General features: G+C 53.1%; 1 protein-coding gene across 2 annotated transcripts; it reads right to left on the bottom strand.

The window, feature by feature from the left end:
- Window positions 1-5,120: 5,120 nt before the first annotated feature.
- CDPF1 (cysteine rich DPF motif domain containing 1) lies at window positions 5,121-12,587 on the bottom strand. Of its 2 annotated transcripts, none has more exons than XM_047785974.1 (4): window positions 12,531-12,587; window positions 7,187-7,299; window positions 6,253-6,364; window positions 5,121-5,397 (listed from the first exon to the last, which is right to left on the bottom strand). In XM_047785974.1, exons 2-4 carry the CDS (start codon window positions 7,297-7,299, stop codon window positions 5,251-5,253), a joined length of 372 nt encoding a protein of 123 aa, XP_047641930.1. In that variant the 5' UTR covers window positions 12,531-12,587; the 3' UTR covers window positions 5,121-5,250. The 2 variants fall into 2 exon arrangements, with proteins under 2 accessions (XP_047641930.1, XP_047641931.1); XM_047785975.1 differs by lacking the exon at window positions 12,531-12,587 and adding an exon at window positions 12,203-12,524.
- Between the last annotated feature and the right edge of the window lie 2,161 nt (window positions 12,588-14,748).

Genomic DNA, 14,748 nt, shown 5'->3' with positions numbered 1-14,748 from the left:
CAGCCTGGTTCCTCCCTTCCTCCGCTTGTGGCAGGAAACGCCATACTCCCCAGAGACCCCAGATTACCAGACAGCCTCCGTCTGGATGCTCCTCCTGCAGCGCCCCCTCCCCCTGCCTCCTAGGCATTTCTGGTTGGGGGTGCCCCACGCTGACTTCTGCCCCCGCCATCCATTGAGAAGCCTGTGGGCTGTAGGACACCTTGCCCGTGACATCTGGGACTGTCAGCAACGGGGCGCCCCAGCCGTCGGCAGGTGTGGTTTGAGTGTGGCCAGCGCACCAGAGCCCGTCTGTCTTTCCCGCCTTGTCTCCAGTTTCCCTGTGACCTTTCTGCAGCCCTCCTGTGGGATGAGTTTCAGGCATCCTGGCCAAGAGGATGCAGGCCCGGGCGTAAATAAGGAATGTGAGTCCAGGGGAGAGACGTCCAGAATGCCCGCCAGAGCTCTGCTCGTTAAAAGGATTCCCTCCTTTCATTTTAAGAGCAGAGCACGCACCGTCCCGCCGTTCCCGAGTGTTCCCTACACCGGGCCACAGAAAACAAGGACACGGACGGGTTCAAGGACTGAGTGCAGGTCTCAGCAACAGCGCAGAATCCTGAGATCTGAGCAGAAGCTCCAGGCACGTGGAAGAGCCTTTGTTGGACGGTGATGAAGAGTGAAGCAGTCCTTCGGCACCTGCTGTTTCCCCAGATCTACACGACGGCTGTCTCGGCAGAGCTATCAAAAGGCACCGTTACCGTGAAGGGCCCCGGGACTCCGTAGTCAGACCGCCTGGGGTTAGGGCCCGGGGTCTGCTGACCTTGGCTGTGTGCACGCCGGGCTGGAAGGTTATAGGGCTTTTTAAAGGGGCGTGTTTGAAGGGAGCCTTAAAGTACGAATGCGCAGAAGTTGCTGCACAGGAGTGAGCCCCGGGCGATGGTCCCCGCCTGCAGTGACCTGCCCGCCCCCTCTTCAGCCACACCTGCTGGGCGTGCAGGAGCCTGCAGATGGGGATGGGGGGGTGCCTCCAGGCCAGCCTTGGTCAGACCGTGGCTTGCCCAGGCCTCACCCGCCCCCCAGCCGCACCTGTGTCCTCCCGGCCTGACGGCCTGAGTCCTTTTTAAACACGGCTGCGACACCGGGAACCTGTGGGGTCTCTTTTGTTTTTTGTCTTGGCCCATGGCCCCACCTGTCTCGGGGGTGTCTTAAAAAGTCCTGTGTAAATATAGGCCCATTGTTTTAACCAGGGAGTCCGGTGCTCGCGGCCGGGACCCACTTGACCACCGGCCTGGCCTTTTGGAGGGGCTTCCAGGGACCCAGGGAAAGTACCTCAAAGCACCTCTTCACCCCAAGTGCCCTTTTAGAACATGTCAGGTACTCACGGCTGCCCACCTAGGCTGTCAGCGCAGGGTCCTGCTGTCTCCTCCGGTTCTCGGCCCCTTGAGGGGGTCGGGCTGGCGTCTTCCCCACCCTAAAGATGGGCGAGGGTGCGGCGAGGAGCTTCCTGGAGGTCAGCGTGGCCTGTTGGCTGCACATGTTGCTGGAGGTCACTTGGTCTTAGGTTTGCAGTGCCGGTGTCCATTCAGGCGAGGCAAAGAAATTATACTGTCGCCCAAACCAAGGTCGATGCCATCAACTGAGGGCTTCCTGATTATCAAGAAGCGTCCAGGGAGGATTTTTGCCACAGTCACTCACCAGTGCACGGCGTGGGTGCTGTGGGCACGGGCGGTTCCCAAGCGAGGGTGTCTGTACTTGCTCTCAATTTCTTGTGGCGCAGCTTCTCTTAAGCCTTGGTCCAGGCGGACTTACAGGGACCCGCTGGGATGGAGGATTTTTTCCCAACCAGGTCTTGGCATCCAGTTGACAGCTGAGGGGACTCTCAGCTTCCTGCCAGCAGGGATGTCCAGACGGCCCGGCCCCCCTGCCAGCGCCCCACAGACTGGACCCTGTCCTCCCCAGGGCGAGGATGCTCCCCGCGGCGTGTTCCCTGGAGACCCTCTGCCCAGAAAGATCTAAGACTGGGCTCCGAAGGTTGAGGTCTGAGTTTCTGCTGAGATCTCTATCAGTGTTTAGGTGACATTTTAAGACAGTTCGGGAAAAGAGTCATCCACCCTCAGCCTGTAAAACACACGAGGGTGAAACCCAAGGCAGCCCTTTGGTCCCACTCAGAACACGGGAGACCAGCGGCTCTGGAAACCCTAATATGAACCAAAATGTGACGCTGGAAGTTTGGCGAGAAACCTGATGCTCTCGTTGAAACAGTGCCCTAGCACCTTCCATCGTGCTGTGTTCGTGGACTGCGGCAGGTTCCTCAAGCTCATTTCATTAGAGTGGGGTGCTCTGGGGGGGGCGGGGGGCCGCGCATTAGAACCGAGAGCGAGAGGCCGCTGCCCAGGGCTGATCTCCACGCACCGCTTCCAGCTTGAGGCGCCTGGATGCCTTCTGGGATCTAGAGCGGGGCTCTCAGCAGACCAGCTGCTTCCCGGGAATTTCAGTCTAACGAGAGAAATAACCGTTTCCCTCCACCCCTCTGAGAACGAGGGGCCTCTCTGATGTGGCCCCGCTGGGAAACACAACGGCCGCTCCTTCTGGAAGCCTCGTCCACATACCACAGCCCAACTGCTTCCGCTTCAAGCTCACATCTTGACTGAAGCAACTGGTAATAACATCGAGGGTTTCAGTGATCCCGTGGCTGTTAATTGCACTATTTGCAAAATAAAAATGAGTTCCTATGTGGCTCAGTGGCTTAAGGATCCAGCATTGTCTCTGCTGCGGCAAGGGTTCGATCCCGGGCCCAGGAGCTTCCACGTGCCATGGGCATGGCCGAAAAAAAATCGAAGAAATATCCATTTTTATGTCACAAGCAGCAAATTAAGATCTGGGTCAGGTTTTTTACTTTCAGATGTTTGCTAGTTTGGGTCACATGTGCAAACCCTCCATGTTTTTCCCAGAGGGGGTAAGAACCAGCCTCCCCTCTCGCCCTTCCTCCCTGCCCCGCCCAGCAGCTGACGTGCCTTATGTGAGGAACCGTACAGCGCGGTGCCACCCCCACCCCAACGAGCCCTGCCTCTTGGGACAAGGAGGAGGGAGCCACAGGCCCTGAAGACGAGTGGCTTAGCTTTTCAAAGGTAAAAGCATTCATTTTGGGGAAATGGGTTTTTTTTGTTTTTTGTTTTTCTTTTTGGCTGCCCTGCAGCACAAGGAGTGCCCCAGCCAGGGATCAGATCAGAGCCGCAGTTGTGCCCCACGCTGCAGCTGCAGCAATGCCGGATCCTTTAACCCACTGTGCCGGGCCAGGAATCAGACCCGCGTCCTGGCACTGCAGAGGCGCCGCTAATCCCTACCGCGCCACAGCGGGAACTCCTGGGAAAATGTCTTTTTAAAAGGCCCAGATGGTCTGGTCCTTTTTTCAGGCCTAAAAAAATGTACCTCATAGGAGATGGCTACCACTCAGTCCCCTTTTGGGCAAGATTACAGTGTTTGTGTTCCAGTATCACTACCTTTTCCACACTCTGTGGTGAAAAGAGCTGTGTTAATAGCTGTGTCTTAAATACTGTGATTGGAGTTTTTGAAAATCCTAGTATAAATGTTTTATTAACGTGCAATCATGCACCTAATAACAAACATTGGGACTCTTCTGAAATCAGTGTTAATTGTTAGTAGCCTGGCTTTGGACGGGTTGGAAACACAAAGGAAGCTGAAACAACTGTGTGTGCCCTGCACACGAGCTCACGCACACACGCTCGCACACAGGCACACACACATCAGGGCTTCTCGCTCCTGAGCCACGCGGGATTTGTTTCCCTGTAAGCCTGTTCCCTTCGTCGTGCTTCACGTGCCAGATATGCGCAGGCGAGTCTGTGCCATTCCCACCAGCAAGGCTGCCTCGGACCCAGCTTGGGCGGCACCGATTTCCCAGGAGACACGAGCCAGGCCTGCGCAGTGGGTGGCTGGCTGCTCTTCAGGGAATCGCTCCCTGTGGGCTGTTACCAAAGATCCCGGCCCTTTGGAAGATGCCGGTGGCAGTGATTCACACCAGCTGGTTCTCTGGCACCTCCAGAGCCCAACCCGGGCGTGTGGCAGAAGCCACAGACCCCGAGTCCCCCAGACACTGTTTCCATACTGTGGCAGAGCCCGCCCGACGTGTCTGCCCCCAGGACGTGTGGGGCAGAGCCGCGCAGGTTCCCAGCGCCAGGACTGGCCTTGGCGTCTCGGTGTGTGCTTGTTCCTGATCTTGGGTGCCTTATACGCAGTGCTCAGGGGCTGACAGGCCCCTTCTGTCTCATACTAAACAGCGGCAATCCCAAAGCCCATCTTTTCCGAGCAGGCTCTGGCATCCCCTCCCTGGACCAGACCCTCTGGGGACACCCGGGGCTACCGGGAAGAGCAAACGGAATCTAACCTGTCACTTTACTCTGGTGGTTCCAGGCAGTTAGAAAGCAGATATAAAATAATTTTTTAAAAAATCTTGGGTCTCATTCACTTTCCCTTTAGGAGATTGAACTGATCGTATGTGTTGATTTCTGTCCTGAATTCACGGGAACTTACACGTCTGGAATGTCCTACTGTAAGACTGATGAATGTAAAGAGTTAATTTCAGGGTACAGCTTTGCCTTAATGGTTTAAAAAAAATAAACTATTTTTAAAAATTATTTGGTGGATTTTGAAGGCTGTGGTGAGATGAACGTTTTGGTTTCAACAACAATCTCATCCTGGAGCGTCCGCCCTGGACCTGGAGCAGCCCCCCACCCCTGGCCCCTCTTGGAGGCGTCTCTGCCTACACGAGTCCTTCACGGTGGGCCCCAGTCGGTGTGGCCCCAGCTTACAAAGCCCAGCGCCGGCATCCATCGGCAATGGCTCTTTATTCATCCTCTCATCAGACACATTTCTAACACCCCCGGGAAGGGGTTCTCTGGCCCCGCAGAAACTGCAGAACAGCACAGAGCTCTTCGGTCCTCTAAGACCTGCGGGCAGAAGGGAGCCCACGGTTGGCTTCTCACCAGTTGCTACAGGGGGCCTTTGAGGGCGGGGGGCAGGGGAAGGGGCGCCCGCCGTCTCAGCACTGACAGCAGCTCTGGAGCACCGGGGTCTGGGCGCCTTCTCCGCGTGGTCCTCTGGCCCTGTCGCTGCAGGTCCCTTGGGCTGCAGACACTGCCTCCCGTGGCCCAGAAACAGCGCCAGGCACGGCCCCATCTCTGCCCCAGGCCGCAGAAGCCCGCAAGCGGGGGCCGGGTGCAGGGCGGGCACGACTGCGGACCCGGTTCCCTGCTGCGCTCACGTCCGAGAGCCGTGCTGGCTGGAAGGCCTCTTGGGTGGGCTTTTCTTTTTCTCCAAATCTTGCTGAACTACCGGAGGGAAAGCAGCAGCGTTCTCCTGGGCACAGGGGAGGCAGAACCTCCTGGAGTAAAACAGACTGCATTCCTGCAAGGGGAGGAGGAAGCTCAGGACCGCTCACAGAGGCCGGGCTCCTCCCAGCGGGGGCGGCCCTCCCAGCGGGGCGGCGCAGACAGGGTCCCAGTGGGGCCCAGGGAGTTGGGCGGGTGGGGGGTGGAGCCAGAGCCAGAGCCAGAGCCGCAGGGAGAGCAGGGCCCAGGGCCTGGCCGGCCACCCTAAGGAGTTGTCTTTGCCTAATTGAGAAGGGGAAGATGAGCTGGGGGCGAGGGGATTGCAAAACAGCCAGGGTCAGAGCTGCAGGCAGTGGTTATGGTTCCAGGAGGGGGGCCTGCTCCTCCAGGCGCCCTAGGCTTGCAAGCAGGCCCAGCTACCCAGTGACCTGCCAGCTGGGCCTCCCCACACCTCGGCTTCCTGACCCATGCATAACACGGGTGCAGCATGGCTGGGCCTGACGAGGCAGGACAGGAGTGAAGGAAGCCTCTGGAAAGCGCCCCTCCACCCCCTGGAAGGGCCCAGAACAAGGGGAAAGGCCGCCACCACCCAGGGAGGAGCACAGCTGGTGGCAGGGGAGGGGCTCTTGGGGGGACGGAGCCTCGGCGAATCTCTCTTCCTCAACCCGCTGGGATGCTCTAAGCGACCCGGCTTGCCTGCCCCCTACCCCTCTGGGGGCCGCGGGGACCCACCCTTGACAAGGCAGACCAGCTGCCGGAAGAGACCCCTGACGCCCGCCCCCCAAGCGACTGTGAGGGCTCCCGGGTCACCAAGGGCGGGAAAGGCTGCTGCTCTCGCAGGCCCTGGGGAAGGGTCTCTCCCCGGCCCCGCACGTGAGGTCGCCACCACAGGCAGGGAGGGGAGGCAGCCGGGCGCCCGCGGCTCACCCACCGGGCCCACGCACACCAGCCTGCCGCACAGACTGCATCTGGAGCCGAGGATCAGGAACCTGTCCTTGTCGGAGGTGAAGGGGTCCTTCATGACGTAGCTCTCCTCCAGGAGCCTGCGGGACACCGAGCGGCGCCGGTGGGCGGACGGCCCAACCTCTGCTGATGGGGGCCGCGCAGCTGGACGGACCTGCCCACTGCGCGTGCGCTTGGGGAGCACCCCCCCCCCCCAGCCCTGGGGCTGAAATGCGACCTGCTCTGGGCTCCGTGACACCCGCAGGGAGAGGACCCCTCCCCCGCAGCCAAAGAAGGACTGCTGCTCCCTCGCCCCCACGGCCAACCCCAGCCTGGCGAGGGGGGCGAGGGGGGGCACGAGGCCCCAGGATGACGCCCACTCCCAAGTGGCTGCTTTCCCGCAGAGAGAACAGGCACCTTGCACTGGGTAAGGGGCTGGCCTCGCAGCACAGAAAGGGGACCGACACGTTCCCAGGTGACACAGGAGGAAAGGAGCCTGCCCCCCCCCACCTGACCCACGTGAGTGAGGTCCTGGTCAGCCCCACGCAGTGGCATCTGATGAAGGACAAGCCGAAGGTCAAGAGTCAAGCCCCAGGGCCCCGTGGCTCCGCTCCAGGCCTTCCCTGGGCAGGTGCCTGGGAAGCCGTGCTCAGGGTGCACTCCCAGCAGGACAAGGGCCAGGGCAGGCCGCCTCCCGCTGAGAAGGTGCCTCATAGGAACCAGCGCGATGGGCAACAAGGCCCAGCCGCAGCGGGGGTGGCCTCCACCGCCCCTGCATCCCGAGCTGCTGAGCCTGAGCCAGGTGTTTCCACCCCACAGCTGGAGCAGGGGTTGGACTCTGGGCTGAACGGGGAGGTAGGGACCGGAAGGTACTGGATGTCCCCTGAACCTTGCCCTGTGCCTCCCGGGCCACTGGGACTCACACAATGGACTGGGTGTTGGGGGGCCGCTGCCCCACGTAGCTGTAAGGGGCTGTTAAGGCACAGAGCTGGCACTCGAACATGCCCAAGGGACTGCGCTCTGCCTCACACGCCATCTGCAAAACCAGGAGACAGGACCTGTCAGGTCCAGAAGAGAGACCCCCCCCCCGCCAGCATCTCAAAGCCACCACCACCTGCTCCTTACAGACAAGGAACCCCAGAGCGAGTACCACACCTGCTCAAGGCCACACGTTATTTTCAAGCGCATGTGAGGTACTCACCAAGATAACATGAGCCTCAAACTTTAAAAGCCTGAAATCACGGAGTATGTTCTCCACCCCAAAATAATTAAATTAAAATTAGTCACAAAGAGATACCTGGAAAATCTCCAAATATTTGGAAATTTAATGATATACTTCTAAATAAACCATAATTCAAAGATGAACTCACAAGAAAAATTAGAAAATATTTTGAATTCAATGAAAACTAAAATAAAAAATGTCAAAATACATAGAACACAGCTTAAGCAGTGTTTCCAGGGAATTCACTACTTTATTTTATTTTATTTTTTATCTTTTTGCCATTTTCTTGGGCCGCTCCCATGGCATATGGAGGTTCCCAGGCTAGGGGTCTCATCAGAGCTGTAGCCACCGGCCTACACCACAGCCACAGCAACGCGGGATCCGAGCCACGTCTGCCACCTACACCACAGCTCACGGCAACACCGGATCGTTAACCCACTGAGCAAGGCCAGGGATCAAACCCGCAACCTCATGGTTCCTAGTCGGATTCATTAACCACTGAGCCATGACAAGAACTCCCAGGAATTCACCACTTTCAATGTTTAAATTAGAAAAGAAGGAGTTCCCGTCGTGGCGCAGTGGTTAACGAATCCGACTAGGAACCATGAGGTCGAGGGTTCGGTCCCTTGCGCTTGCTCAGTGGGTTAACGATCCGGCGTTGCTGTGAGCTGTGGTGTAGGTTGCAGACACGGCTTGGATCCCGTGTTGCTGTGGCTCTGGCGTAGGCTGGCGGCTACAGCTCCGATTAGACTCCTAGCCTGGGAACCTCCATATGCCGTGGGAGCGGCCCAAGAAATAGCAAAAAGACAAAAAAAAAATTAGAAAAGAAGGTCTAAAGTCACCTAAGTCTTGGAGTTTCCCGGTGGCTCAGGGGTTAAGGACCTGGCATTCTCACTACTGTGGTGCAAATTCAATTCCTGGCCCAGAAAATTCCACACGCAGTGGGCACAGCTTAAAAAAAAAATTGTTTCTACCTTAAGAAGGTAGAAAAAGGCAAGTTAAACTCAACATAAACAATAAAATAAAAAAGAACAGAAATCAAAGAAACAGAAAATGGACAAATGATAGGAGAAAATCAATAAAACAAAAGCTGGTTATTTCAAAACTTCAATAAAGTTGATAACCTCTAATTAGACTGATCAAGAAAAACAAGAGTTCCCGCCATGGGACAGTGAGTTAAGAATCCGACTGCAGTGGCTCAGGTCGATCCCCAGCCCGGGGCAGTGGGTTAAGGATCCAGTGTTGCCGCAGCTGTGGTGGAGGTCACAGCTGCAGCTTGGATTCAGTCCTTGGCCCAGGAATTTCCGTATGCAGTGGGTGTGGCCATAAAAAGAAAAAATAAATAAAAAGAAAAACGGGAAGAAGATACAAGTTACCATAATGAGGAATGAAACAGGGGATATCACTAAGGCTGCAGACATTTAAAGGATAGTAACGGAATGCTGTAAACTTCGTACCCGATAAATTTGACAATTTAGATGAAATGCACATATTTCTTAAAAAACACCAATTATCAAAAGTGACTCAAAAAGAAATAGAAAACCTGAATAGCCGTATGTCAATTAAGAAAAGTAAGTTCGTAATTTAAATTTTTCCTTTAAAAGGAAAGGGAACACCAGCAAAACTTCACGTCCAGCGGCTTTCCCAACAAATAGGCAAGCATTTAAGGATGAAGCAATACCAACCCACAGAGACTGTTTCAGACTATGAGAAAGGAACACTTTCCAAGCCACTCTGTGGGCAGTATTATATGGATGCTTAAACTGCCAGTGTTATTACCCTGGCACCATTAATAAGACAAAGCTATTAGAGGAAAAACTACAGACCGATATCCTGTGCAAATAAAAATCCTTAGCACAATATTAGCAAGCCGAATTCAATGATACATGGGAAATCTGGAGCATCATGACCAATGGATCCAACCCAGGAACGCAATGTTAGTTTAACACTTGAAAAACCAGTGAAGGCAACTCATGATGATACCACAGTAAAAGGAAGAAAACCACGCCATCATTTCATGACAAAATTCAACAGGATCTTACACAATGTAAGGCTCCAGGTGGTGCGTCAAAGCTAAGGGGCTCCCCACCTGATCACAGAATAAACTCCCTTCCTTGGCATTTGAGGCCCCCCCACCCCCAAGACAGCAGGCTGCTCCCGACCCTTCAGATATTCCCTGCACCTCCCAGCCTCCATTCCTGCTGCTGCTGACACCCGCGGTCTCTACCCAGGGAGTTTCCCTCTGGCTGCCTTGAAGCTTTTGTTCATCTTTGGCTTTCAGGAGTTTGAATACATATCTGCTTCCCCCACGCCTTTTAAACCCATTTATCCTGTTTACATGGCTTGATCCCTAGTTGGATACTTTTCATTATTTTTGAAAAACCCTTAACCATTACACTTCAGATGTGTCTCCTGCCCCATTCTGTCCCTTCTCTCACTGAGATTTCAACTGCAAGGACATTGAACTTTGATGTTGTCCTGCGGTTCTTGGACCCTCTGTTCTGGGGTTTGTTTTTTCACTCTTTTTAAAATATTCCTTAGATCATACACACACACATTTATATATACAGAGAACAATATTCCATATCCTATATTTATATTCTTTTCCATTAGGGTTTAGCATAGGATATTGAATACAGGTCCCGTGCTATACGGTAGGTAGGACCTTGTTGTATGTATAATAGCTGACCTCCAGTAACCCCAACCTCCCACTCCATCCTTCCCCAACACCCTCCCCCTTGGCAAGACAGGTCTGCTCTATGTCCAGGAGTCTGGTTGTTTCACAGATAGGTTCACTTCTATCATATTTTAGAGTCCACATATAAGTACTAACATATGGTATTTGTCTTTCTCTTGCTGACTTCACTCAGTATAATCTCTAGTTGTATCCATGATGCTACAAATGGCATTATTTCATTCTTTTTATGGCTGAGTAGTACTCCATTGTATATACGTACCACTTCTCCTTTATCCATCTGTCAGTGGACATTTAGATTGTTTTCCATGTCTTGGCTATTGTAAACAGTGCTGCTATGAACACAAGGGTGCATTATCTTTTTGAATTATAGTTCTGTCTGGATATTTGCCCAGAAGTGGGATTTCTGGATCACATGGTAACTTCATTTTCAGTTCTATTTTATTTCTTTCTTTATTTATTTAGGCCTCTTCTAGGGCCACTCTAGCAGCACATGGAGGTTCCCAGGCTAGAGGTATAATCGGAGCTGTAGCCACCAGCCTACACCACAGCCACAGCAACGCCAGATCCTTAACCCACTGAGCAAGGCCAGGGATCGAACCCGCAACCTCATGGTTCCTCGTCGGATTCATTAACCACTGAGCCACGATGGTTTTAGTTCTATTTTAGTTCTGAGGAAACTCCATACTGTTCTCCATAGTGGCTGTACCAACTCCTCCCACCAACAGTGTAGGACAGCTCCTTTTTCTCCACATCCTCTCCAGCATTTGTTATTTGTAGACTGGTTTTTTTCTTTTCTTTTCTTTTCTTTTTTGGCCTTTTTAGGGCCACACCTGCAGCATAGGGAGGTTCCCAGGCTAGGAGTCCAATTGCAGCTGTAGCCACCAGCCTACACCAGAGCCAGAGCAGAGCAATGTGGGATCCAAGTTGCATCTGTGCCCTGCACCACAGCTCACAGCAACCCTGATCCTTAACCCACTGAGTGAGGCCAGTGATCGAACATGCATCCTCATGGATCCTAGTCAGGTTCATTAACCACGGAGTCATGAGGGGAACTCCCACTACTTGTATACTTTTTAATCATAGCCATTCTGACTGGTGTCAGGTGGTACCTCATTGTACTTTTGATTTGCATTTCTCCAATAATGAACAATGTTAAGCACTTTTTTCATGTGCCTAATGGCCAACTGTACTTCTGCTTTGGTGAAATGGCTATAATGGGCTGCATTGCTTTACACTAAAAATGAAATGTCAGAAAAGGAATGTAAAAAAAAAAAACCAATACCTTTATTTATTCATTTACTTTCTGGTCATGCCTAAAGCATGCAGAAATTCCTGAGCCAGGGACTGAACCCAAGTCACAGCAGTGACAACGCCAAACCCTGAACCACTAGGCCACCAAAGAACTGCAGATACCTTTTAAAGTCACACCAAGATAAATACATACATACATACATATGTAGGAATAAACCTATCCAAGGAGGTAAAAGATTTATACACCGAAAAGTATAAAACATTAATAAAGGAAACTGCAGATGATTTATTAAAGAAATGCACGGACAGCCCATGCTCTTGGACTGGAAGAATTAATACTGTTGAAGTTGCTATACCACCCAAAGTAATCTACACATTTAACGTGATTCCTATCAAATTAACCATGACATTTTTTACTAGAACAAATAACCCAAAAGTGTATATGGAACCACAAAAGATCCATAATTGCCAAAACAATCTTGAAGAAAAAGAACAAAACAGGAAGCATCACCCTCCCAGACTTCTGACAATACTACAAAGCTACAGTAATCAAAATGGCATGGTATTGGCACAGAGACAGACATACAGATCAATGAAACAGAGCAGAGAGCCCAGAAATAAACACACACGCCCATGGTCAATTCATCTTCAACAAAGGACGCAAGAATATACACTGGGGACAGTCTCTTCAACAAGTGGTGTGGGGACAGCCGGACAGCCACGTGCAACACACCCCCACACCATACACAAAAGTAAACTCCAAATGACCTGAAGACTTCAACATAAGACATGGTCCTCTTTTCCGTGTTTCATTTTGGCTAATTTCTATCGCCCTGTCCGCGTGTTCCCTGGCTTTTGCCTTGGCTACGTCAAGTCGGCGCAGCGGCGCCCCGCAGGATCCCAGCGTCTCCGCAGGGCTCTTCCTCTCCGTCCACCCGCTCCGTGCTCGCCCTCTGTCCCGCCCCCAACGCCGCAACGTGCGCAGCCGCTCGGGCCTCCGGGTTCCAAACCCCGCCGGGCTCCGCTGATCCGCCCAAGCCCGGCCCCGCGAGCGGGAAGCACACTACCCTCCAGGCCGTCAGGCCGCACCACTCACCTCCGCCTCCGCCCGCGCGGCCCAGCCCAAGGCGCGTGCGCGGCCCCGCCCCCAAGGCGGCCGTCCGCCCTGGGCGCGTGCGCAGCGCGGGCGGGGGCGGGGCTTCTCGGCGGACTTCCGCCTCGCGGCGGCTTCCGGAACCTCAGGTCTCGCGGTTGGCGGCGGTAGGGCGGGGCCTGGGTTCTCTTTGTCGGTTCCTGCTGACGGGGCTGCTGTCTTGGCTGCGCGGAGGCTGTCAGGGTCTTCCTGGGCTTCCCATCCAGCTCCACGGAGCCGGTGCGGCCCTTGCGCGGCCCATGGGTAACCCGGCCCCATCGCCACGTGGTTTCGCTCAGCCTGCGCCTCGGACCGAAATGGTCTTAGGTCTGCTGCCTGTCCCCCCAGTAGAACAGAAGCCCCGGGACCTGGGCCCAGGGCTGCAGGAAAAGTCAACTGTGTCTCCTAAGGCAACAGACGAAATGAATTCAAAATGAGCCTTCTCGCTTCCTGCAACCTTTAAAAGCTGTTTGCACCCAGGGACTTGTAGCTGCTCCTCCAAAGCGGTAAAGTGGCCTGGAACGCCCATCACCCGGGCCCCACCATCCTTCAGCCTCCAGGTCCTCGCCTTGGGGCACCAACCACGCCTGCTTCAAAGGATCCTCTGGACCCTAAGCTCCCCCTGGCCCAGGCCTCAGGTTCTAGACCGGCTGTGACCATCACACCCCACTTCTGCCCCTCTACTATGTGTGGGGCACCGTTTTATGGGGTTAGGGGGTGATTCGAAACCCAGACACCCTGAGGTCTGGGACTTTTTCTTTCGGGGAATTAAGAAATAAGGATTATACAAGGTATTTTGGTAATGCTGAAAACCATTCCTGGACCTGAGCAAGAGAGGCTCTTGCCCTGAGCCTCAGGAGCTAATAAGCACTTTGATTTTGTTCCTAGAACATAGGACCTCAACTGTGCTTACAACAATGACATTCTTTGGATTAATTCAAAGATTATATACTGCTGGGTTTTATTTCTGGATCTGCCCAAAGATGGAGTATTTCAAATGTGACCTGTATCCGGTCTCAGATACATGACCGTGATCACGTCAATGATGTCAAAGCCTTGAGAGCGTTTGGACAAGTTACAAGCTGCGCTGGGAGGGTTAAGTGATAGGCTATCACTTCCTATCGGAGCAAACCGCGGTCTCTGGGAGAAAATAAAGTTAATTTTGATTTGAGTTGTCCCAGTTACTAATAGGAGAAAAAGCTTACCCAAAAACCCCAAAGGATTAAAAATATCTAATAAAGCTTTAGGGGAAAATGGTTTCCTGAAAGAAACTGCACACGAAATAAGCACCCAATCAAGAGAAGGAAAAGACAGGCCACGGAGTGGGCAAAAGAATTTGCCAAAGACAAATCTGATACAGGACTCTTCGCCAAAACACACAAAGAACTCTTAAAATGCAACAGGAAGAAAGCAAGCAATTTGATTAAAAAATGGGCAAAAGAACTGAACAGACCCCTCACCCAAGGGGATACACAGATGGCAAATAAGCATCTGAAAAGGTAGCCTGCATCCTATGCTATCAGGGAAATGCAAATTAAAACAGCAGGGAGATACCACTGCAGACCTCATAGAACAGCCAAACTCCACAACACGGACCACACCAAGGGCAGGGGGGAGGGTGCTGAGCGACAGGAAGTCTCATTCACTGCTGGCCTGGCGGAATGCAAAATGGTACCGGCACTTTGGAGAGAGTTTGGCAGTTTCTTGCGAAAACAAACATACCTTTCCCACGTGACCCAGCCGTCATCAGGTCCAAAGGCTGGCATGTTGCTTCCAGTGCTAATGAACTTCCAGAAGCAGGATGTAGTTTTTTAAGCAAACTCTTTAAAGTACAACACACATACAGGAAAGTACATGCTTTTTTAAGTGTGTGGCAAGATGAATTTTCCCTAAGTGCAACAGCGTCACCAGTGCCAGATAAAGTCTTCATGACACACCGCACTGGAGGTTTCTTCTGGCTCAAGGGAAAGTTTGGTTCTCTGTGGAGGGGTGGAGGGAGGATGCAGTTTGGGACCTGAGTGTGTGGCCGATGGACAAAATGCCTTTAGTGTTGCAGGTTTTTAAGTAAATATTTAGCAGTATAGCACAGGCTTTGCAAATGCATGTCTTCATGATTAGTAAAAGGGTTTGAAATGGATTAAGGACACGGAGCTACGGCTGGAGCAGTCTCTCTGCATGTAAA

This window comes from Phacochoerus africanus, chromosome 7, assembly GCF_016906955.1.
Source record: "Phacochoerus africanus isolate WHEZ1 chromosome 7, ROS_Pafr_v1, whole genome shotgun sequence".
In the NCBI taxonomy this organism is placed as follows: Eukaryota; Metazoa; Chordata; class Mammalia; order Artiodactyla; family Suidae; genus Phacochoerus; species Phacochoerus africanus.
Note: the sequence above shows the minus strand (reverse complement) of the source record. Positions and strands in the feature narration are given on the sequence as shown.

What these genes read in the sequence shown, in the direction of transcription:
- CDPF1 (XM_047785974.1), bottom strand. Translation starts at nt 7,299, where the DNA reads ATGGCGTGTGAGGCAGAGCGCAGTCCCTTGGGCATGTTCGAGTGCCAG. An exon ending in CCCAACACCCAGTCCATTGT is followed by an intron (nt 6,365 to 7,186) that starts GTGAGTCCCAGT and finishes GGTGTCCCGCAG; the next exon opens with GCTCCTGGAGGAGAGCTACG. An exon ending in GGCTGGTGTGCGTGGGCCCG is followed by an intron (nt 5,398 to 6,252) that starts GTGGGTGAGCCG and finishes CTCCCCTTGCAG; the next exon opens with GAATGCAGTCTGTTTTACTC.